Source organism: Sapajus apella, unplaced genomic scaffold, assembly GCF_009761245.1.
Source record: "Sapajus apella isolate SASKATOON/1434 unplaced genomic scaffold, GSC_monkey_1.0 scaffold80, whole genome shotgun sequence".
Lineage (NCBI taxonomy): Eukaryota > Metazoa > Chordata > Mammalia > Primates > Cebidae > Sapajus > Sapajus apella.
This window is the reverse complement of record NW_022437020.1, coordinates 7,078,215-7,101,320: the sequence shown is the minus strand read 5'-3', so window position 1 is coordinate 7,101,320 and position 23,106 is coordinate 7,078,215. Positions and strand designations below refer to the sequence as shown.

At 44.4% G+C, this 23,106-nt stretch overlaps 1 protein-coding gene across 1 annotated transcript; it reads right to left on the bottom strand.

The window, feature by feature from the left end:
- Positions 1-1,294: 1,294 nt before the first annotated feature.
- On the bottom strand, positions 1,295-22,094 carry PGPEP1L (pyroglutamyl-peptidase I like). The gene is given in 6 exon segments (XM_032252875.1): positions 1,295-1,433; positions 1,435-1,582; positions 2,614-2,849; positions 4,870-4,992; positions 21,711-21,870; positions 22,027-22,094. Coding segments are annotated over 6 exon segments (807 nt in total). The 3' UTR covers positions 1,295-1,361.
- Positions 22,095-23,106: the final 1,012 nt, after the last annotated feature.

Sequence of the window (23,106 nt, the reverse complement as noted above, 5' to 3'; positions counted from 1 at the left end):
ACCTGTGCTTTACGACCACATACTGCCAGTGTGGACATAAAATGGTGCAGCTGCTTTGCAAAACAAAATGGCAGTTCCTTAAAAAATTGAGAATTAGCATTGAATCCAGGAATTCACCTCTGGGTATTTACCTGAAAGCAAGGACTTGAACTCGTGTTTGCACACCAGCTATTGTAGCAGCATGATTTGCAACAACCAAAAGAGGCAAGCAACCTGAGCGTTCATCTACAGATGAATGAATAAACAAAATGTGGTAGCTACATATGCTGGAATATTCAGCCTTAAACAGAATTCCGTCCTGCCCCATGCTACAACACAGATGAACCTGGAGGACATGACGCGGAGTGAAATACGCCAGATGCAAAAGGACCAGTGCTGCATGATTCCCTCATACGAGGTAGAGTCAGATTCATAGGGATGCAGGTGGGATGGTGGGTGCCAGGGGCTGGGAGGAAGAAGGAACAGGGAGTTCACAGGTACAGAGTTTCAGTTTGAGATGAGGAGAAAGTTCTGGAGATGGATGGTGGTGACGATTATACAAGTACATGTACTGAATACTACTGACCTGTACACTCAAACATTATTAAAACGAGTAAGTGGTAAAAGTGGGAAACACGGAGACAGAGAAACCAAACAATAGTGCCGCAGTGGCTCTGAGGGTACCAGGACCAGGTCACACAAGCTGGGAGGCCAGCCCTGGAGCAGTGGCTGTGTCTGTGCTTCCGTAGGCCTCTGCAAAACAGGTCTGCAGCCCCAGAGTCTGGGCAGGATCACACAGACCCACTGTGTAGATTTTTGGAAGAAAACAGATGACTCAGATTTCTTTTTTTGTTGCTGTTGAGGTGGAGTCTCACTCTGTCTCCAGGCTGGAGTGCAGTGGCACGATCTGGGCTCAGTGCAACCTCCACCTCCCAGGTTCAAGTGTTTCTTCTGCCTCAGCCTCTCAAGTAGCTGGGACTACAGGTGTGCACCACCACACTCAATTAATTTTTGTATTTTTAGTAGAGACGGGGTTTCACCATGTTGGCCAGGATAGTCTCGATCTCTTGACCTCGTGATCCACCCACCTCAGCCTCCCAAAGTGCTGGGATTACAGGCGTGAGCCACCGCACCCTGCCTCGTATTTAATTTTATTGTCATGAAAACCATAACTGAAGCTAGTTTATTCCTTGTGAAATGTCTACCTTCCAGAGTGTTCTTTCTCCCGACAATAAAATAACCCTTCATGATTTTGTTGGGCTGATTCGGAGTTTTTACCCCTTTGTCTGACAAGCAATTTTTGAAAAAATTTCTCAATGCACAGTTGAACAGTACACTCAGGATCGAAACAATTAATGTTCTCTAAAGGAGCAATCCCCCGGTCAGTTCCCTTTAGCTGGAACGACCATGGTTGAGTTTTCTTTGAACCAGGCTTTGCACCTGGGTTTTCCCACACTCCTCCAGCATTTCCTGGATGATGACTTGCAAGGCTCTTCCCAGCAGAGTGGTTGGGAGCCTGTGTGACAGTGGAGGGACATTAACGAGTGCCGTGCAGCCCTTTCCATGATGCAGAAAGAGGTAATAGGTATAATCACAGACGAATCTACAACCACAGGAAATGCCACATTAATTCCTGGACCAGCCTCTAACCTCAGTGAAACATAAGCAGAAGTGGCAATGCAACACCCACAAAGCAGAGAAGGAAGGACTGCCATCCAAGGGAGACTTAGGCTGTGTTGTTTCACCTCAGAGAGAACATGGTGCCAGGGATGAGCTGGGGAGAGCCTGGCTCTTAGCCTCATGACCAGCAAGTGGCCAAGACAGAAAGGGGTCATATTTCCACCAACCAGCCCATGACACCTACATTCCAGTGAATCCCTATCTTTTTTTTTTTTTTCTGAGATGGAGTCTTGCTCTGTCGCCAAGCTGGAGTGCAGTGGTGCAATCTCGGCTCACTGCTACCTCTGCCTCCTGGGTTCAAGTGATTTCCCTGCCTCAGCCTCCCAAGTAGCTGGGACTACAGACGCGCACCACCATGCCCAGCAAATTTTTTTTGTATTTTAGTAAATGCGGAGTTTCACCATGTTGGCCAGGATGGCCTCGATCCCTTGACCTCATGACCCACCCGCCTTGGCCTCCCAAAGTGCTGGGATTACAAGCAAGAGCCACCGCGCCCGGCCATGAATCCCTCTCATTCATGTCTTCATTGAGTGACTTATTCATTCCTCGGGGGAAGCGGAAACCACCCACTGGGGATCAGAGTCTGGAGAAACAAAGGTAAATCAATCTTTATCTGGGGCTGCATTGGCATAGTTAACTCACAACTTCAGTCACCCCAGAAATCAAAATGAGAAAACATTCAGGAAATGTTAGTGGCTCTGGATGTCTGCCTTCCTATGCCTTCTCCTAGATCAACACACGAAAGACCATGTGTCCACAGGGAGGTCTCACAAATGAAACCACAGGCAAGGTGCAAGCAACTGTGCTGACCTATACACAGCAAAGACAGGGAAACTGGGGGTGGCGCCGGACAGCCAAGTGGCCAGCTGGACGGTACAGGATGGCTTCTTGGAGGTCAGGGGAACGCTGAAGGCCACTGCTTCTCTCCTACCTGCTCAGAGTTCTAACACCCACAGAGCATAGCTGCCCGCATCTGGGGAAAAGATGACCTCTACATCCTCCACAGCTCCGCATTTGCAGACCGCCTTCATGCAGACCCCTGACTCCAGAACATCTGGGCCGCCAGGTAGGCACACGCTGCCCTCGGGCCAGAAGCCCCGGATGTCAGCGTCCCAGTAGCCTCAGTTCTTGCTAGACTGTTCCAGAATGATCGCCTTGGCAGAGGTGTCCATGCCCATGTGCAAGGCGAGCTGTGTGAACAGGCGACAGCAGAGACCCCAGGAGAATGAGGCCCACCCGGCTCACCAGATGTGCAGAAGGACTACTCCTGGAGAGAGTGCAGCTCCATGCAAACATCTCAAACCCCAAATCCACCAGAAGCCCCATGGTCCCCCACACCAGGGTCGCCTAACTAATATGGCTGAAATGAAAAACAGCTGGATTCTTTTAGCTGAATAAAAACTCATGCTGCAGCACATTAAATTACTTTTTATTTCAAACTATTCTTACAGAGTAATGTATTCTCTTTTTGTGGCGGGGGGGCGGGGGCTGGAGGGAGGAGAAGCAAGCTGTTAAGTGGTGAGGCTACCACAGGAGGCGCTTTGTATTTTGGTGGAATCCTGTATCTTCTTACTGTATTTAATTTTATTATTATTTTTTTTTTTGTGAGACAGAGTCTAGCTCTGTCACCCAGGCTGGAGTGCAGTGGCAGTCTTGGCTCACTGCAACCTCTGCCTCCCAGGTTCAAGCGATTCTCCTGCCTCAGCCTCCTGAGTAGCTGGGATTACAGGCATGCACCACCACACCCAGCTCATTTTTGTATTTTTAGTAGGGACAGGGTTTCACCATATTGGCCAGGCTGGTCTTGAACTCCTGACCTCAAGTGATCCGCCTGCCTTGGCCTCCCAAAGTGCTGGGATTACAGGCGTGAGCCACCATGCCTGCCTCCTGCATAATTTTTAAAATGAAACTTTAATAAAGGAAGTTAGTAGCAGTCCAATGAAATCTTGTTAGAATTTATTCAAACTGATTATTTTTCCTTTTTGAAAAACAGCTGCCCAAGTATTTTATCAAGACATCTGGAGTACTGTCTGAATGGCTTGATGTTGTATGTTTTATTAACCTCATCATCTGGTCCTTGTTTGGGGACTTTTTTTTGGTGGCGGGGTAGGGTTGTACTGGTGTTTTTTTGTTTTTGAAATGGAGTCTTACTCTGTTGCCTAGGCTAAAGTGCAGTGGCGTGATCTCGGCTCACTGCAACCTCCACCTCCCAGGTTCAAGCGATTCTCCTGCCTCAGCCTCCTAAATAACTGGAATTACAGGTGCCCACCACCATGCCCGGCTAATTTTTTTGTATTTTTAGTAGAGACAGGGTTTTACCATAATGATCATGCTGGTCTCAAACTCCCGACCTCAGGTGATCCACCTCCCTCGGCCTCCCAAAATGCTGGGATTACAAGCGTGAGTGACCGCACCCGGCCCCGTTTTTTAATACAGTAATTATATCTAGATAAAATGGGCTGGGTGCTATGAGGATGGGCCTCCCCCAGGTTGGCCACCCTTCTGATTGTTCCCTGAGCACAGAGGTCCTTGCCTCATGTTGACCTTCACAACCTACCTGCCCCTCATGGGCATGGGTGGGGCCCAACCCAAGGGCTTCTTCCTTAGGTGGAAACTATTTTTGGGTCCTGGCTAGGATTAATACGTCCATTTCATTTCCTCCTACTTTCTCTCCAGGTTTTTTTTTTTTTTTTTTTTTTTTTTTTTTGAGACGGAGTCTCACTCTGTCACCAAGGCTGAGTGCAGCGGCACAATCTTGGCTCACTGCTCTCACTGCAACCTCCGCCTCCCGGTTTCAAGGGATTCTCCTGCCTCAGCCTCCCGAGTAGCTAGGATTACAGGCATACACCACCACGCCTGGCTCATTTTTATATTTTTAGTAGTGATGGGGTTTCACCATGTTGGTCAGGCTGGTCTTGAACTCTTGACCTGGTGATCCGCCTGCCGTGGCCTCCCAAAGTGCTAGGATTACAGGCATGAGCCTCCACACCCGGCCTCTCCAGGTTTCCTACTAACACCTACTCCATATTTTGGCCTAAACTTTTACAAACAGTCCCAGATTGATTTTTACACAATCAGCTGTGACCTCGCATGACTGGTGGGACCTGTTGATGCACATCAGCCATCAACCCTAGAACTGGGCCCCTGAGGCCAGGCTCCAGCTCCACCACATCGCCAGCCCTGGCCCTGCTGCCTCCGGCCATCATTTACTTGTGGTTGATGATCTTCCCAGATCCGGGTGACGCTCCGCTTAGCCTCCCTGTCATCTACAGGCAGCTCCAGAGCCCACAGCTGCACCTCCGTGTCATTCCCCAGGCCCAGCCTGGAGAACTCCTGCAGAAAGCGGCAGGTGGACTTGCCTCGGTTGATGGGGGGGCACCAGGAGTCCCTGAAATCTCAACCCTTGGGGTCCACTTCCAGGGGTCTTCCTTGGCCTGGCCTTTGTCCTCAAGGAGCTCACAAAGTGGCAAGGGGCTAAGAAGAGAGCCACGGTTCCCATCCGAGATGCAAATGCACAAAGAGGCACATGTCCAGGAGGGGGTGCAAGAGAGGCGCGTCTGACAGCTGTGTTGGCCGAGGGGGATGCAGGCGAGGTCTGTGGACAGGTAGGAGTGAGCCAGGTGGAGATGCTGGGGAAGGGCATGGCAGGCGGGGGAAACTGCAAGGGCAGAAGAGACCCTCAGAACCTGAGGCCTTTGGGGAACGCGGCGTGACCTGGTGCTCCTTGCAAGGCTGAAGGCTTCCTCCCTGTGTCTTGCCTGTCTCAGGACAGGACATTTTGCACCCCTGGACTCTAACAGCATCCCCAGGTATTTTGACAAGGAAGCCACCACCTCCACCATGGTATGCCAGGGAGCACTATGCACCAGGGATGGCTGGGAACAGGAACTGGAGTGGTCTGTGGAAGCCAGACTGAGTGCCTGACTCAGGGTGAACTTTATTCTTAGGAAAATAGGTGGCCATAGAAAGGTTATACTTGGTTGGGACGGAGGCTTAAGCCTGTAATCCCAGCATTTGGGAGGTCCAGGTAGGCAGATCAAGAGGTCAGGAGATCGAGACCATCCTAGCTAACATGGTGAAACCCCATCTCTACTAAAAATACAAAAAATTAGCCAGGCATGGTGGTGGGCACCTGTAGTCCCAGCTACTTGGGAGTCTGAGGCAGGAGAATCACTTGAACCCGGGAGGTGGAGGTTGCAGTAAGCTGAGATCACCCCATTGTACTCCAGCCTGTGTGAGAGCGAGACTCCATCTCAAAAAAAAAAAAAAAAAAAAAAAATTACTCAAGGAGCTAGTGAGCCAGAGCTGTCTCCTAAAGGGATATAGGAGGAGGTGGAGCTGGGCTGGGGATATCATGGCAGTGATTTGGGTCCTGCTGAGTTTGAAGTGCCCAAGGGGGCTGGACCCTTGGCTACTGTATGTCTAGAGCACATAGGCTTCTGGGAAGACACTGCCGTGTCTGGGGCAGCAAAAGCTATAGGTTTAGGTGAGATACACACACACACACACACACACACACACACACACACACACACACACACACACACACACACACACACACACACACACACACGGATTGAGAGAGAGAGAGATTCGGAGAGAGAGACAGAACAGGGAGGTGAAGGGCTGTGGAGCCCCAGAGTCAGGCAGCACCCTCCTGCCCAAACAGCCAACAGTTTGCAAGGAAGAAAACAATCAGCGTTACAGCTCAGAGCTGTGCATTTCACTGTTAGTAAAGGTCAAGTTAGGAAGGTAACACCATCTCCAAAAGGCCCAGCCCTTTCCTGCCACCAGGAGCTGTGCTTCTCATCAAGATGGTTTTCAATTAGTGCCTCAGTTTTTCCTGATCACTTTCCTGGCATTTCGGGGCACTCGGGAGAATGCTTCCTCAGACAGATGATGGCCAAGCCAGGCTATCTGGCTTGTCCAAAGATTGCAGATAGGAGGTTTGAGGCCCCTGCGTGCACCCCAGAGGAGTCCTGGAATGCTGGTTAAAGATCACTCTTTTCCTTAGCAATGCCAAATTCCATCCTCCAGATATGACACTTGTCCCAGACCACTCCTGGTACCCTTTAGGTTATTCTTCTAAATTACAGGTCATCTTCCCTGAGAAATCCAGGAAGGAAAGACAGCAATGCCGTAATTCCCAATCCTCTTTCTGGAGTGGTTGTCTCCAGATATTTTTGATCACTTGCCCTACTAATTAAAAAAACTGGCCAGGCACAGTGGCTCATGCCCGTAATCCCAACACTCTGGGAGGCCAAGGCAGGCAGATCACAACATCAAGAGATGGAGACCATTCTGGCCAACAAGGTGACACCCCGTCTCTCCTAAATACAAAAACTAGCTGAGTGTGTGGGCATGCGCCTATAGTGCCAGCTACTCAGGAGGTTGAGGCAGGAGAATCGCTTGAACTCGGGGGACAGAGTTTGCAATGAGCCGAGATTGTGCCACTGCACTCTAGCCTGGCGACAGAGCAAGACTTCGTCTCAAAAAAATAAAAATAAACGTTAAAAAAGAAAATATAAAACAAATTCTAGCATGCATAAGTGTGCATGCATGCACACTGCCATTAGCTCATGTCTTGATGTCTCAAGGCACAATACGCACTTCAAGTGGGCTTCTTGTTAATAAATGGATATAAATATATTTTTTAAGTAGTTTTCTTAGTCCTTCCTTTTCGGCCAACTTCTCAGCTTACCATTGTTTTTATATTGAAATGGGCTGACAAAGAGCTCCTATGAGGTGTAGGAGAAGTGCCACTCAGCCGTTTTCTCATGGTTTGCTCAGATTTGCATTCTTAACGTTTTCTTCTATCTGCGTTTTTTTTTTTTTTTTGCATATCGTTTTTATGAAGATTCCTTGGTCATAATCTGAGGATTCGTTTAGTTAAAACAGGATAATCTAACCCTGAAACCCATTAGCTGGGCTGAAACACTTTGTAATACATTAAAAGTGAATCAAAGAGGGAGGACCTGTCTATCACCACAGCACCCCTTTCCCCAAGGGTGCAAAGCTCCTCTTCCCTCAGGAAGCCATGCCTTTCTGGGGACCTAAGGACAAACAACGCAAGGTATAGTGTCAATGTCAGTCCAGCCATGACATGCTGGCAAAGGGTAACTTCTTTCTTACTTTTTATAGACTAAAACTATAGAAATTCACACCCATTAGGATGCCCACTATCAAAAGCCAGAGAAGAACAAATGTTGGTGAGGATGTGGATAAATCAGAGTCCTTGAGCACTGCTGGTAGAAATGTAAGATGGAGCCGCCATTATGGAAAACAGTATGGCGGCTCCTCAAAAAATTAAACCCAGAAGTAGGTTCTGATCCAGCAACTCCACTTCTGGGTATATACTAAAAAGAACTGAAATCAGGATCTCAGAGAGATATTTGCACACCTTGTTCACTTCAACATTATTCACAATAGCCAAGAGGTGGAAAGAACCCAAGTGTCTATCAAAAGATAAATTGATACAGAAAATGTGGTAAATACATGCAATAAAACATTATTCAGTTTTTAAAAAGAAGGAACCGGCAGAGCGCGGTGGCTCACACCTGTAATTCCAGCACTTAGGGAGGTCAAGGCAGGTGGATCACTTGAGGTCAGGAGTTTGAGACCAGCCTGGCCAACATGGCAAAACCCCATCTCTATTAAAATTACAAAAATTAGCTGGGCATGGTGTCACATGCCTGTAATCCCAACTACTCAGGAGGCTGAGGCAGGAAAATTGCTTGAACCCCGAAAGGGGAGGTTACAGTGAGCCAAGATCACACCACTGCACTCCAGCTTGGGCAACAGAGTGAGACTCCATCTCGAAAAAATAGGTAATAAGAAAAAGAAGGAAATCCTGTCACATGCCACAACCTTGAGGATATGATGCTAAATGAAATAAGCCAGTCACAAAAATACATACACTGTATGGCTCCACTTACATGAGATATCTAAAATAGTCAAATTCATAGAAACAGAAAGTAAAATAGTAGTTACCAGGGGCTAGAAAGAGGAGGAAATGGGGAGGCATTATCCAATGGGTACATCTTGGTTTTGCAAGACAAAAGGTTCTAGAGATCGGTTGCCTAACAATGTGAACACACTTAACACTATTGAACTATATACTTTAAAATGGTTGTTTTAAATTTTATATTATGTGTTTTTTAATCACGATTTTAAAAGCACAGAAATGAAAATCCTAATACTACATTTTTTCCTATACCCCAGTGGATTACCTTGAAAGCCCCACTTTGGAAATGACTGAGGATCCTCAAAGAGGCAGTGATGTAGGAAATATTGTAAAAGGCCTGAAGGATAAAGGTTAGAAGGGTCTGCAGGAAAGAGCTGTGTAAGAAAGGGCTGGCCTATGACTCACTTTAGCCAACAGAATTCAGCCAGTTTGGGGCCTAAGTGTAAGAAGGCCTGGCAGCTTCTACATTTGGCTACCCTGCTGTGGAGACCTCAAGGAGAGATCACAGGGCAAGGGACAAAGGCCCTGCTGTCCTCACACCTGAGTCAAGCCCCTATGACTCCACCTCTGCCTCAATCTCACTGCAACCACCTGAAAGCCCCAAGAAAGATAAGCAGAAGAACTGTGCTGCTGAGCCCAGTGGACCTGCAGAGCCAGGAGAAAGAATAGTGGTTTTTTGATACTGCTAAGTTTCAGATTGGCTTAATTTGCAGCCATAGATAACTGACACAGAGCATTATAATAAAGATTGTGAGGAAGTGCACTATACTCAGAGTTCTTTCTAGGTGGTGAATTACAATCTGATTTTTTAAATGTTTCTTTTTGGTGTTTAGAGGGTTTTTGTACTTGGACTAAATAACAACACATATTGTTAAAAGTAAGATGCATCTTTTCGCTTCCTCAGAAATATCAACTTTTTTTTTTTAGATGAAGCCTCACTGTTGCCCAACCTGGAGTGCAGTGGCATGATCTCGGCTCACTGCAACCTCCGCCTCCTGGGTTCAAGCAATTCCCTGCCTCAGCCTCCTAAGTAGTTGGGATTACAGGCATGAACTACCATGCCTGGCTAATTTTTGTATTTTTAGTAGAGACACAGTTTCACTATTTTGGCCAGGCTGGTCTCAAATTCCTGACCTTGTGATCCACCCGACTCAGCCTCCCAAAGTGCTGGGATTACAGGTGTGAGCCGCCACACCTGGCCTAAACTTTTTTAAACAATGATATTCCTTCAACAAATATTAATTTTGCCTCTACCATGTGCTAGGCCCATGCTAGGTACTGAAGACAAACTGGTGACCAGGACAGAGGAGAGAGAGGAAGGGGCAGATACAGAGAACATTGCCATGGGGTAGGGAAATTACCCAAGTTCAGTGGCAAATGTGGGAAAAATAAATATTTATAGAGCATGACATCATTAAGATGACAAAAGAGAAGATCCGCTGGCACCACTCCTCCCACAAAAATACCACTAGAAACTTTTTAAAGACAAGAATGCCACCCTAAATAAACCAGAACAAAAAGTAGAAGCAGAGAAACCCTCTGGTCCTGCAGAGTCAAGAGAAGCTGCAACCAGTAAGAAGCAGTCATTTCAGACTGTGGTATCCCTCCCCCAAGCCAGGATAGTATCACTCACAGAGCATTTCCCTAGACCTATGGTTGCTGAGGTGAGAGGAGGGAATTGGAGGTGAACATTCAATCTTCCCACCAGTCTGAGAATCTTCATGATTCTACTCCAGTCCCATTCTGTGGGAACCACTGGGAGTGCAAGGAGGGCTGAACCACTTGGGGTGCATTGGGGACAAAGAGTGGGCACTGACCACAGCAACTAGAATGTCAATCTTGGTGGCTATGCGGCACTCAAATCATCAAGGACACCACATTAAAGGCCTGGTTGGCAAGACAGCATCACAAAGAACACAATTGGTGGGAAGGTCTGAATCTCTAGCTAGATTTTTCCACAAAGCCCGGGTGTTCACGGGGAGGCTTCCCCTGGCCTTGAAACAACCTAAAGGCTGGGATGCAGTTCCTGTGCCTGCTTGTCTTCCCCAGACTGGGAAACAATGACAGAGCAACAAGTTCTAGTGCAGTATTTTAGTTCTGGTATTTACTATAAGTCCTCCCCAGAACAGGAGGAAACAACAGTCCAGTGTTTAAGTTCTGATATTAACAAGAATAGGTCTAACATCAAAGAACACATGCAAAAACTGTAATAAGTGGCTGTCTTCTCAAGTTCACAGGCATTAATGTAAAGACACAAGGATTGTAAAAACTCAGGGAAATGTGACACCACCAAAAGAAATCAACAAAGTCCTAGCGTTTGACCTCCCCAAAACTGAGTATCTGTGAAGTGTCTGACAGAGTTTTCAGAATAATTCTCTTAAAGAAGTTCAAGGAATCATAAAAACCTATGAGTAAAACACTAAATAAAATTTGGAAAACAATCCGGGAACAAAGTGAGAAATTTGACAAATAAATAATGTTTTAATCCTAGAAATAAAGAATGTAGTAAGTGAACTAAAAAGCTTATTAGAAAGTTTCAACAGTACACTTGGTCAAGCAGAAAAAAGATTCAGAGTGCTTGAAAATAGAACATATGAAGTTACCCAATCAGAGAAGAAGAAAACATTAAGAATAAAAAAGAGCAAAGGCGGCCAATGAGAATTATAAGACACCATCAAGAGAACTAACCTCCACATGATTGGAATTCCTGAAGGAGACAAGAGAGAAAAGGCCTAGAAAGAATACTTTAAAAAAAAAAAAAAAAAAAAAAAAAAAAAAACATGGCTGAAGATTTCCCAAATCTGGAGGAAAACAACGGCATCCAGGTACAGGAAGCTAGAGATCACCAATCAAATTCAACTAAAAGAATAATTTCCCAAGGCACATCATAATACAACCAGCAAATATCAAATACAAAGAATACTCAAGGCAGCAAGAGAAAAGAAAGGTATCATGTTCAATAGGGCCATGATATGGCTTTCAAAAGATTTCTCAGCAAAAACTCTGTAGTTCAGAATGGAGTGGTATTTGATATTCAAAGTGTGAAGGGGCCAGGCATGGTGGCTAATGCTTCTAATCCCAGCATTTTGGGAGGCTGAGGTGGGTGGATCACTTGAAGCCAGGAGTTTGAGGCCAGCCTGGCCAATATGGTAAAACCCCATTTCTACCAAAATATAAAACTTAGCCAGGCATAGTGGCACATGACTGTAATCCCAGCTACTTGGGAGGCTGAGGCAGGAGAATCACTTGAACCCAGGAGGTGGAAGTTGCAGTGAGCCGAGATTGCACTACTGTACTCCAGAGCAAGACTCCATTTCAAAAGAAAAAAAAAAAAAAAAAACACCATTATAACTATCAAATTTTGGCCGGGCGCGGTGGCTCACACCTATAATCCTAGCACTTTGGGAGGCCGAGGCGGGTGGATCACGAGGTCAAGAGATCGAGACCATCCTGGTCAACAAGGTGAAACCTCGTCTCTACTAAAAATACAAAAATTAGCTGGGCATGATGGTGCGTGCCTGTAGTCCCAGCTACTCGGGAGGCTGAGGCAGGAGAATTGCTTGAACCCAGGAGGCGGAGGTTGCGGTGAGCCGAGATCGTGCCATTGCACTCCAGTCTGGGCAACAACAGCGAAACTCCGTCTCAAAAAAAAAAAAAAAAAAAAAAAAAAACTATCAAATTTTTTGTAAACCTCATGGTAACCACAAAACAAAAACCTATTAGAGATACATGAAAAATAAATAGCATGGGACAAGCATGGTGGCTCACACCTGTAATACCAGTACTTTGTGAGGCTGATGCAGGTGGATCACTTGAGGTCAGGAGTTAGACAACAGTATGGCCAACATGGCGAAACCCTGTTTCTTCTAAAAACACAAAACTTAACCAGGCGTGATGGCAAATACCTGTAATCCCAGTTATTTGGGACGCCTCACTTGAACCTGTGAGGTGGAGGTTGCAGTGAACTGAGATCATGCCATTGCGCTCCAGCCAGAGCAACAAGAGCAAAACTCAAAAAATAAATTAAATAAATAAACAGCATGGAATAAAAACATCTACTAAAGAAAATCACTTAATCACAAATAAAGATAGTAAGAGAGGAAGAAAGGATCTACAAAGCAACCAGAAAATAAGTGTCAAAATGGCAGTAAACACTTGCCTATCAATAATAACCTTGAATGTAATGGATTAAATTATCCAATTAAAAGATGCAGTGCCACTGAATGGATTTTGAAAAAAAATAAAAACAAGATCCAACCATATGCTATCTACAAAGCCCTAGCAATGGACCTCCCCAAAACTGAATATTTTTCAAGTGTCTGGCAAGATTCAACTATATGTTGTCCACAAAGCTTGTCTACAAGAGACTCACTTTACCTAAAAAGATATGCACAGACTAAAAATGAAGAGATGACAAAAGAAATTCCATGCAAACAGAAACCAAAAAAGAGGAGGAGTAGCTATACTTATATCAGATAAAATAGGCTTTAAGTCAAGAATGGTGAAAAAAAGGACACAGAAGAACATTATATAATGATAAAAGGATCAATAAAGCAAGAGGATATAGCTATTATAAATGTATATGCACCTGACACCAGAGCACCTGAATATATAAAACAAATATTAATAGACCTAAAGGGAGAGATTTACTGCAACCAGTAATAGCAGGAAACTTTGATACTCCACTTTCAGCAAGGAACAAATCATCCAGACAGAAAATCAATAAAGAAACATTAGAGTTAAACTGCACTCCAGACCAAATGGAAAGAACAGACGTTTACAAAACACTTCATCCAACAGCTGCAGAATACACTTTTTTTTCTCAACAGCACATGGATCATTCTTCAGAATAGTCCATGTGTTAGGCTGCAGAACAAGTAACAAATTTTGAAAAATTAAAATTATACCTAGTATCTTTTCTGACCACAATGGACTAAAACTAGAAATCAATAACAGAAGGAATGTTGGAAACTGCACATATTCATGGAAATTAAACAGCATGCTTCTGGACAATGAATGAGCCAATGAAGAAATTAAAAAGAAAGTTTAAAACATTTCTTGAGACAAATGGCAATGGAAACACAATATATCAAAACCTATGGGAGTCAGCAAAAATAATTCTAAGAAAGAAGTTTATAGCAATAAATGCTTTCATCAAAAAGAGAGAAAGACTTCAAATAATCTGCCTAATGATGTACTTAAAGGAACTGCCACTAACAAACCAAACCACATGTTAGTAGAAGGAAAGAAATAATAAAGATCAGAGCAGAAATAAAAATTGAAACTAATAAAATACAAAAGATTGCTGAAATGAATAGGCGTTTTTTTTAAAAGATAAATAGAATCAACAAACCTTTAGCTAGACTAAGAAAAAAGAGAGAAGACCTAAACACATAAAATTGGAGATGAAAAAAGGGACATTGCAATCGATACCACAGGAATACAAAGGATCATCAGACATCTAATGAACAACTATAAATCAACAAGTTGGAAAATACAGAAGAAATGGGCTGGGCAAAGTGGCTCATGCCTACAATCCTAGCATAATCCTAGCATTTTGGGATGCCAAGGTGGGCAGATATCTTGAACCTAGGAGTTCAAGACAAGGACAACATGGCAAAACCCTGTCTGTACTAAAAAAAAAAAAAAAATACAAAAATTAGCTAGGCACGTGGTGCATGCCTATAATCCTAGCTACTCAGGAGGCTGAGGTAGGAGGAATGCTTGAGATCATGCCACTGCACTCCAGCCTGGGTGACAGAGTAAGACCATGTCTCAAAAAAAAAAAAAAAGGAGAACAAATAAATTTCTGGACACATACAACCTACCAAGATTGAACCATGAAAAGATAAAAAACCTAAACAGACTGATAATGAGTAACAGATTGAATCAGTAATAAAAAGTCTCCCATCAAAGAAAAGCCCAGGACCTGATGGCTTCACTGCTGAATTCTACCAAACATTTAATGAACTGATACCAATTCTACTCAACTACTCTAAAAAATTAATGAGGGGTTTGGCGTGGTGGCTCAAGCCTGTAATCCCAGTACTTTGGGAGGCCAAGGCAAGTGGATTATGAGGTCAGGCATTCGAGTCCAGCCTGGCCAACTTAGTGAAACCCCATCTCTACTAAAAATACAAAAAATTAGCTGGGGGTGGAGGCATATGCCTGTAATTCCAGCTTCTCGGGAGGCAGAGGCAGAAGAATTGCTTGAACCTGGGAGGTGGAGGTTGCAGTGAGCCAAGATCACACCACTGGACTCCGGCCTGGGTGACAGAGCGAGACTCCGTCTCAAATAAATAAATATGTACAATTATTATGTGTTAAGAAAAATTGAAAAGATATACAGTGAGGTAAGTCAGACTGAAAAAAAAAAAAGACAAATGTTGTGTGATTCCACTTATAGGAAGTACCTAGAATAGCCAAATTCTTAGAGAAAGAAAATATAATAATGATTACCAGATGTTGGGGCAAGGAAGGCATGGAGGGTTATTGTAAGTGAATACAGAGTATTGGTGTGGGACGACGAAAAGTTCTAGACATGAGAGTAATGACAGTTGCACAACAATGTAAATGTACTTAATGCCCTTACTTATACACTTAAAAGGGTTAAAATGGTAAATTTAATGTTATCTATCAATATGCATTTTATCACAATTTTTAAAAAAATTACAGCTTTCACCATCACCCTCCCCCACCAACTTTTTTTTAACCTGACTAAAAGTTTGCTCTGAAGGAAGACTAAATTCAAGTCATTTAACTCAGGCTAACATTCCCCAGGGATAATAATTAAGTTGGGATTTTAACTAGGCCTACTCTTTTCCATATCTGAAAGCCTTCTAGAGTTCTACGGAATCACAGGCTTAAGTCATTTTCTCAGATCACAGCAATACAATCTGAAGCATAACAGTATTTGAGCTGCTGGTTTACTACAAATGTCTCAGGATTTGAGGTGTCCTAAAGAGAAGTCATTTTGGATTGCAATTATTCCCATATAAATGCTATATTGCAACCCAGAACAGTCAACACATAGATGTGTTTCCAGGAAGAGAAGAGGCAAGGAAGGGCAGTGGCAACTCCACAATTTTCTGGTGGCTGAGGCCTGAGCATGGTGACCTGGTGGGAAGAGGGAATGGTCTTGGTAAGGGAAGCTCATGAATAGATTACGTTGATTTGCTGCATCTTGGACACGTTAGTAAATATATGAAAATTTTTGTAAAGATACTAAATTTTTGCCGGGCGCGGTGGCTCAAGCCTGTAATCCCAGCACTGTGGGAGGCCGAGGCGGGTGGATCACGAGGTCAAGAGATCGAGACCATCCTGGTCAACATGGTGAAACCCCGTCTCTACTAAAAATACAAAAAAAAAATTAGCTGGGCATGGTGGCGTGTGTCTGTAATCCCAGCGACTCAGGAGGCTGGGGCAGGAGAATTGCCTGAACCCAGGAGGCGGAGGTTGCAGTGAGCCGAGATCGCGCCATTGCACTCCAGCCTGGGTAACAAGAGCGAAACTCCGTCTCAAAAAAAAAAAAAAAAAAAAAAAAAAGATACTAAATTTTTGGCCAGGCTTGGTGGTTCATGCCTGTAATCGCAGTACCTAGGGAGGCTGAGGTGGGCGGACCATGAGGTGAGGAGTTCAAGACGAGCCTGGCCAACGTGGTAAAATCCTGCCTCTACTAAAAATACAAAAATTAGCTGGGCATGGTGGGCGTGTGCCTGTAATCCCAGCCATTCGGGAGGCTGCGGCAAGAGAATTGCTTGAATCAGGACCTGGGAGGCAGAGGTTTCAGCGAGCCGAGATCGCGCCACTGCATTCCAGCCTGGGCTACAGAGTGAGGCTTCATCTCAAAACAAAACAACAACAACAATAATTTTTACAGTCCTCCTGAGGCTGGGCTGGGAGCTGAGTGCAGGCGGTGGGAGGGCAATAAAAAATAAAAAGAAAAAATTTTTACAGATTATTATTTTATTTCACTGAATGATCACAGCAGCCTTTCAAGTTAAGAAGAGAAGAAACAAGGAAGACCTGGTCAACTTGGGCCTCATGCTCCTCACCTGTATAATGGGCCCAACAATACTGTATCCACCATAAGGATTATTAGGACCCCAGAATGGTCAGGTAAAATGGCAAAAAAAAAAAAAAAAAAAAAGGTCTGGTCTGTAGTGACTTTGGTAAGAGTAGTTTGAGTATGGAACCAGGCCTGGAGGCCAGGCCATGGTAAATAAATTTAAAAATTAATAGTAATGGTTTCTCTCCTTTTATTATTTTTTTCTTGATCAATCAAAGTTTATCAATTTTATTAATTTTCTCAAAATAACGAACTTTTGGTTTTTGGTTTCTTTTTTATATTTCTGCCACTTCATTGATTTCTGCTTTAATCTTTACTATTACCTTTCTTCTTAGTTTGAGTTTAATTTGTTTTTCTTTGTTTAGTTTCTTAAGATAGAAATCAAGGTCACTGATTTGATAACTTTCTTCTTTTATAATATTGTTTAGTGCTATAAATTTACCTCTAAGTTCTGCTTTAGCAGCATGACACAGTATGTCATATGTCATGTTTTAACTTTCATGCATTTCAAAATGCTAATTTCCATTTTATGTCTCCTTTAATCCATGGCTTATTTAGAAGTATCATGTTTGGTTTTCAAATATTTAGGAAATTTCCAAATGTCTTTCTGTTATTGATTTCTAATTAAAATCCATTGTGGCCAGAAAACATACTTTGTGTGACTTGAATCCTTTTGCATTCATTCAGACTTGTTTTATGGCCCAGGGTATAGTCTATCTTGGCAAATGCTCCCTATGCACTTAGGAGTTTGTGTTCTGTGTTGGGTGGAGGAGTTCCGTAAATGTCAGTGAGGTCTGGTAGGTTGGTAGTGTCATTCAAGTCTACCGTATCCTTTTCAGTCTTTTTGTTCTGTCCATTATTGAGAGGGGTATTGAAATCATTGACTATAACTGTGAATTTATCTATTCGCCTTGCAGTTCTATTAGTTTTTGTTGAATGTATTTTAGAAGCACTGTTATTAGAAGCATGAAGGTTTGGATGTATTATGTCTTCTTTATTTATTGACCATGGTTCACTGAATGCTTAATATCTAATTGCTATGTGACTTTCTGACTCCACATTGTGAGCTCTAGAACACAGCTACCCAGGGAGGTAAAGGTCAGGAATAGTCTTGCAATTGGGCAAAAGATAGGGTGAGCCCAGCAGGCTGTTGGCTGAGGGCTGCTGCCCAAAATGCATCTTGTGGCTCCCCAACCATTTCCCCATCTCTAGGGGATTCAGTGCCTGAAATTTCACCTCCAGAGATCTTTTTGGTTCATTAGCCCCTGTCTAGATAGTTTTGCAAATGTCTGCAAGAGAGGAAACACAGCAGCACACATGCTTCCCTGCTGAGAGAGAAGGTGCAGCGTGTGAGCACTGGGGCCCAGAGTGGAACCCGAAACTGGGAGAGGCAGTTTCCAAGGCTGGTCCCAAGGCTGTTCTGAGGTGTGGGGTAATCATCTGTCATTAGAGATGTCAGTGTAGAGTCCAGGGACCTGATTAATGTCATCTCAAACTAGCTCACAGCCTGCAGGCCTACGCAGGCATGCTGGATTTTGGAATCCTAGGTGTAGCATTCCTAATGTAAAGCTGACGTTTTCAAGAGTTGTACCACAGGAGTGGATGTGACGGTGGAGATGAAAAGGCTTGCCCAGTAGCCTTCCCTTTTTTAGGTTTCTTCCCCCAAAAAACTGTTTAGAATGAAAAAGAACTAAGATTTGTCTTTTGAATCCTAGTCCAAATTAGACATTCTGCTGCCCTAAGTAACCTGCCTGATTTCCAGGGCCCCACTTATTTCTGCCCTTTTCTCTGGCATTAGGCCGTGTGTGTTGCAAGATATATAATCGTGATCTGCCTGCCTTGGCCTCCCAAAGTGCTGGGATTACAGGCATGAGCCACCACACCCGGCCACAGAATTTATTTTTTATCACATTTATAGCAGTGCAAATATAGCCCTAATGCCCTCAAGATTCTGGTCTGGATTCTGTGAAACAAGATAAACAGGTCAGAGTGTTTTCCATGCTGAGAGACTGGGTAACCCAGGAAGGACGTGATGGATTTCATCAAGTCTAAGTCCCAGAGATGAAATACCAAGCATTATTGTAGGAACCAGCAAGACAGTAAAAGCTCAACTATGACAAAGCCTAAGATGTAGCTGACTGTGAGATTCATCTGATTTCAGGATGCCAAAATCAAAACAAAAACACAAAACACCTCGCTCTTTGCATCAATAAAATACGATAGGCAATGGGAACAAGAATAGAAGGACATGCACACAGCAACCCAGCACAGACTTCTATATAAAAGTAGTGTGGTTATTTAATAAGTGCCCAACAATTTGCAATGCAGAAACGTGTAACCAGCCCAAATTCCCATCAGTTCCCATCAATCAATGAGTGGATAAAGAAACTATCCATTCATTGATTCATCTCATTCATATATATATATATATATTCCATCATATATATATATTTCATATATATATATTCCATCATATATATATATATGATGGAATACTGCTCAGCCATAAAAAGAAATGAATTAATGGCATTTGCAGCAACCTGGATGGGATTGGTGACCATTATTCTAAGAGAAGTAACTCGGGAGAGGATAACCAAACACCGTTCATTAGTGGAGGCTAAGCTATGAGGCCGCATAAGAATGATACAGTGGGCCGGGCACGGTGGCTCAAGCCTGTAATCCCAGCACTGTGGGAGGCCGAGGCGGGTGGATCACGAGGTCAAGAGATCGAGACCATCCTGGTCAACATGGTGAAACCCCGTCTCTACTAAAACTACAAAAAATTAGCTGGGCATGGTGGCGCGTGCCTGTAATCCCAGCGACTCAGGAGGCTGGGGCAGGAGAATTGCCTGAACCCGGGAGGCGGAGGTTGTGGTGAGCCGAGATCGCGCCATTGCACTCCAGCCTGGGTAACAAGAGTGAAACTCCGTCTCAAAAAAAAAAAAAAAAAAAAAAAAAGAATGATACAGTGGACTTTGGGGACTCGAGGGGAAAGAGAAGTGGGTGAGGGATGAAAGACTACAAATCAGGTTCAATGCATACTGCCTGGGTGATGGTGCACCAAAATCTCACATATCGCCACTAAAGAAGTTAGTCATATAACCAAATGCCACCCGTTCCCCCAAAACTTAAGGAAATAAAGATAAATAAATAAATGAAAAGTGCCCAACTTAGTCTTTTTCTTTTTCAGATGGAGTCTTGCTGTGTTGCCAGGCTGGAGTGCAGTGGCGCTATCTCAGTTCAAGTGACACTCTCTGCCTCAGCCTCCAGAGTAGCTGGGACTACAGGTGTGCACCAGCATGTCCAGCTAACTTTTGTATTTTTAGTAGAGATGAGGTTCCACCATGTCAGCCAGGATGGTCTCGATCTCTTGACCTTGTGATCTGCCTGCCTTGGCCTCTCAAAGTGCTAGGATTACAGGTGTGAGCCACCGTGCCCTGCCTAGTCTAACTTTCAATACAGCTAAACACACAGCTATAAAAAACCAAGTGTGGACTCATGCCATTTCCCTTGGAGCAGAGGAACCTGAATGATCAGGGAGGCATTGTCCCAAGATAGTAAAGGGAGGAGGGAAGAGGGAAAGGTTCCCAGAGGAGACAGACCTTCAAAAGGAAACAAGCCGTACTCCTAAATCTGAGACATATCCATAAGTCCATCCTGATCTAAAGAAATGACTACATAAATAAGCAGACAAGTAAGTGGGTCGGGGAGGAAGCGTCAGCTCTCTCACACACTTGCACTCCCAGTAACTGATATAGGTCCTCTGCCCTGAAGTGGAGCGGAACTCCCCACTCGAGTGTGGGCTGTGTAGACTTCCTTCCTTCCAAAGAGCACTGGATAAAAGTAGGGACAAAGAGTAACTGTACGGCAGCCAGGCATGGTGGCGCACGCCTGTAAACCCAGGACTTTGGGAGGCTGAGATGGGTGGGTCTCTTGAAGTCAGTTTGAGACCAGCCTGGCCAATATAGTGAAACCCCATCACTACTAAAAATACAAAAATTAGCCAGGCATGGTGGCACGTGCCTGTAGTCTCAGCTACTCAGGAGACTGAGACAGGAGAATTGCTTGAACCTGGGGGGCAGAGCTTACAGTGAGCGGAGATCACCCCACTGCACTCCAGCCTGGGTGACAGAGAGACTCTCTGTCTGAAAGGGGGAAAAAAAAAAAAAAGAGTAACTGTGTGGTAGAGAGGCCTGACAAATGCTCCCTCTGCCCAGTGAGATCAAGGTCATCATGGACAGTGCTAAGTCATGATGGTACTGTGTGCCCTGGATCCTGGGATGAGAATGACACTTTACCTCTGTCTTCCTACCCCTAACCTCAGTCTGATCATGAGAAAGGCAGAAGAATCCCAACTGGGGAACCAACTATAAATTCCTGGCCAGACTCTTCAGAAATGTCAAGGTCATCAAAAACTAGGAATGTCTGAGAAATGGCCACAGCCAAGACAAGGCTAAGGAGACTTGAGGACTTATGAATGTGGGGTTCCGGGTGAGATTCTGGGACAGAAAAGAGGCATTAGAGGAAACTGAGGAAACCTGAATAAACTATGGACTTTATTTAATGATAATATATTCATACTGGTTCTGTCACTGTGACAAATATACCATACTAACGTACAAGGTTAGTAATGGGAAAAATTGAGGACTATGTACTCTGTGCTCTCTTCCCAACTTTTCTGTACATCTAAATGTATTTTTAAATAAAAAGCTTATTTAAAAAAATAAACAGGAAACAAGCTGGAGAGGCTGTTCTGTTGAGCACCCTGGAAGGGGCTGAGGACTCTAGACCTGCTAGGGGGCCGTGTAGGGGGTAGGGGGACCCACAATAACACCCAGGAAAGATGCAGGGGTCACTCTGAAAGATCTATCATCTTGGTCTGGATTTTCTGGCTTGTTATCCCATCAATGTGGGAATGGATTTGAGGTTTAGCTAGAACTAAACATATGACTCACTTGTCTGTGAAAAGCAATCTCTTCTCCAAATAAGCAGAATAAATACGTGTCCTTGAGTGTTTACTAAGAGGATGGTGCTTGTGAAGAGGTCTGTGAAGCCACAGCAGACACTCTCCATGCACGTGGACCGTGGGGTCTCCTCCACCGAAGCGTGGGTTCCATCTGTGCTAGCCTCGATCCTCGGGAGCTCCCTGCAGTGAATCCTCTTGTGCAGGCAGCTGGGGCTATAAGAGCAAGCCTTCTGCTTACGGCATAGGCTCTTTGTAATGGGCTCACACAGTCTCCAGATTCTTGTGTCATTTCAGCTTGAGAATGCAAGGACAGTCCTGTGTCATGCTGTTCCCGAGGCCAGCATGAACTGTCTATCACCACTTGGTTACTTCTCTTCCCACTGACAAGGTGGGCTCACATTACAGTCACCAGACTGAAGAAAGGAGGTGTAAGACATCACGGGAAAGTGCGTTTGGGTTATCCAACCGTGGAGGCCAATGTTCGGACAACCCATTGAAGTGGTTGCCCAGGACATAGTTGGTGCTGACCTAGTTACTATCATAGGTGAGGTCTCTGTAAACTAGAGAGACATCTGAGGTCTCCCTTCCTCCTCACTTTGGTTATTTTTTAATTTTTTGAGACACAGTTTTCTACCTGTTGCCCAGGCTGGAGTGCAGTGGTATGATTTTGGCTCACTGCAACTCCGCCTCCTGGGTTCAAGTGATTCTTCTGCCTCAGCCTCCTGAGTAGATAGGATTACAGTCATGTGCCACCACACCCAGCTAATTCTGTACTTTTAGTAGAGATGGGGCTTCTCCATGTTGGTCACGCTGGTCTCAAACTTCTGACCTGGGGTGATCTGCCCACCTTGGCCTCCCAAATTGCTGGGATTATAGTTGTGAGCCACTGCGTCCAACCCACTTTCGTTATTTTTATCCGAGGCTTTTTTTTTTTTTTTTTTTTTTGAGACAAACTCACTGCAACCTCCACCTCCCCGGGTCCAAGCACTTCTTGTGCCTCCGCCTCATGAGTAGCTAGGATTATAGGCACCCACCATCACACCCAGCTGCTTTTTGTGTTTTTAGTAGAAACGGGGTTTCATTGTGTTGGCCAGGCTGGTCTGGAACTCCTGGCCTTAAGTGATCCACCCACCTCAGCCTCCCAAAGTGCTGCGATTACAGGCGTAAGCCACCCCGCCCAGCCTGAGGCTTTCTCATTTTAATCAAGAAAACAAAACAAACCCACTCTGGACTAGTTGGAAAAATGTCTGTCATACATCTGTTTGTATTTACCTAGATTGGAAAAAGGTTTTGTCCTGAGATTTGGTGAGAAAAATAAAGGTCCTCTTGGAAAAGAAAATAAAGAAGAATCAAAAGAAACAAATTTATTTTACTTAGAAAGGTTTGCAGTTACTTGCCTATCCCTGAACAGGACTCAGCTTTCATCCTAAAGCACCGTTCAGCTTGGAA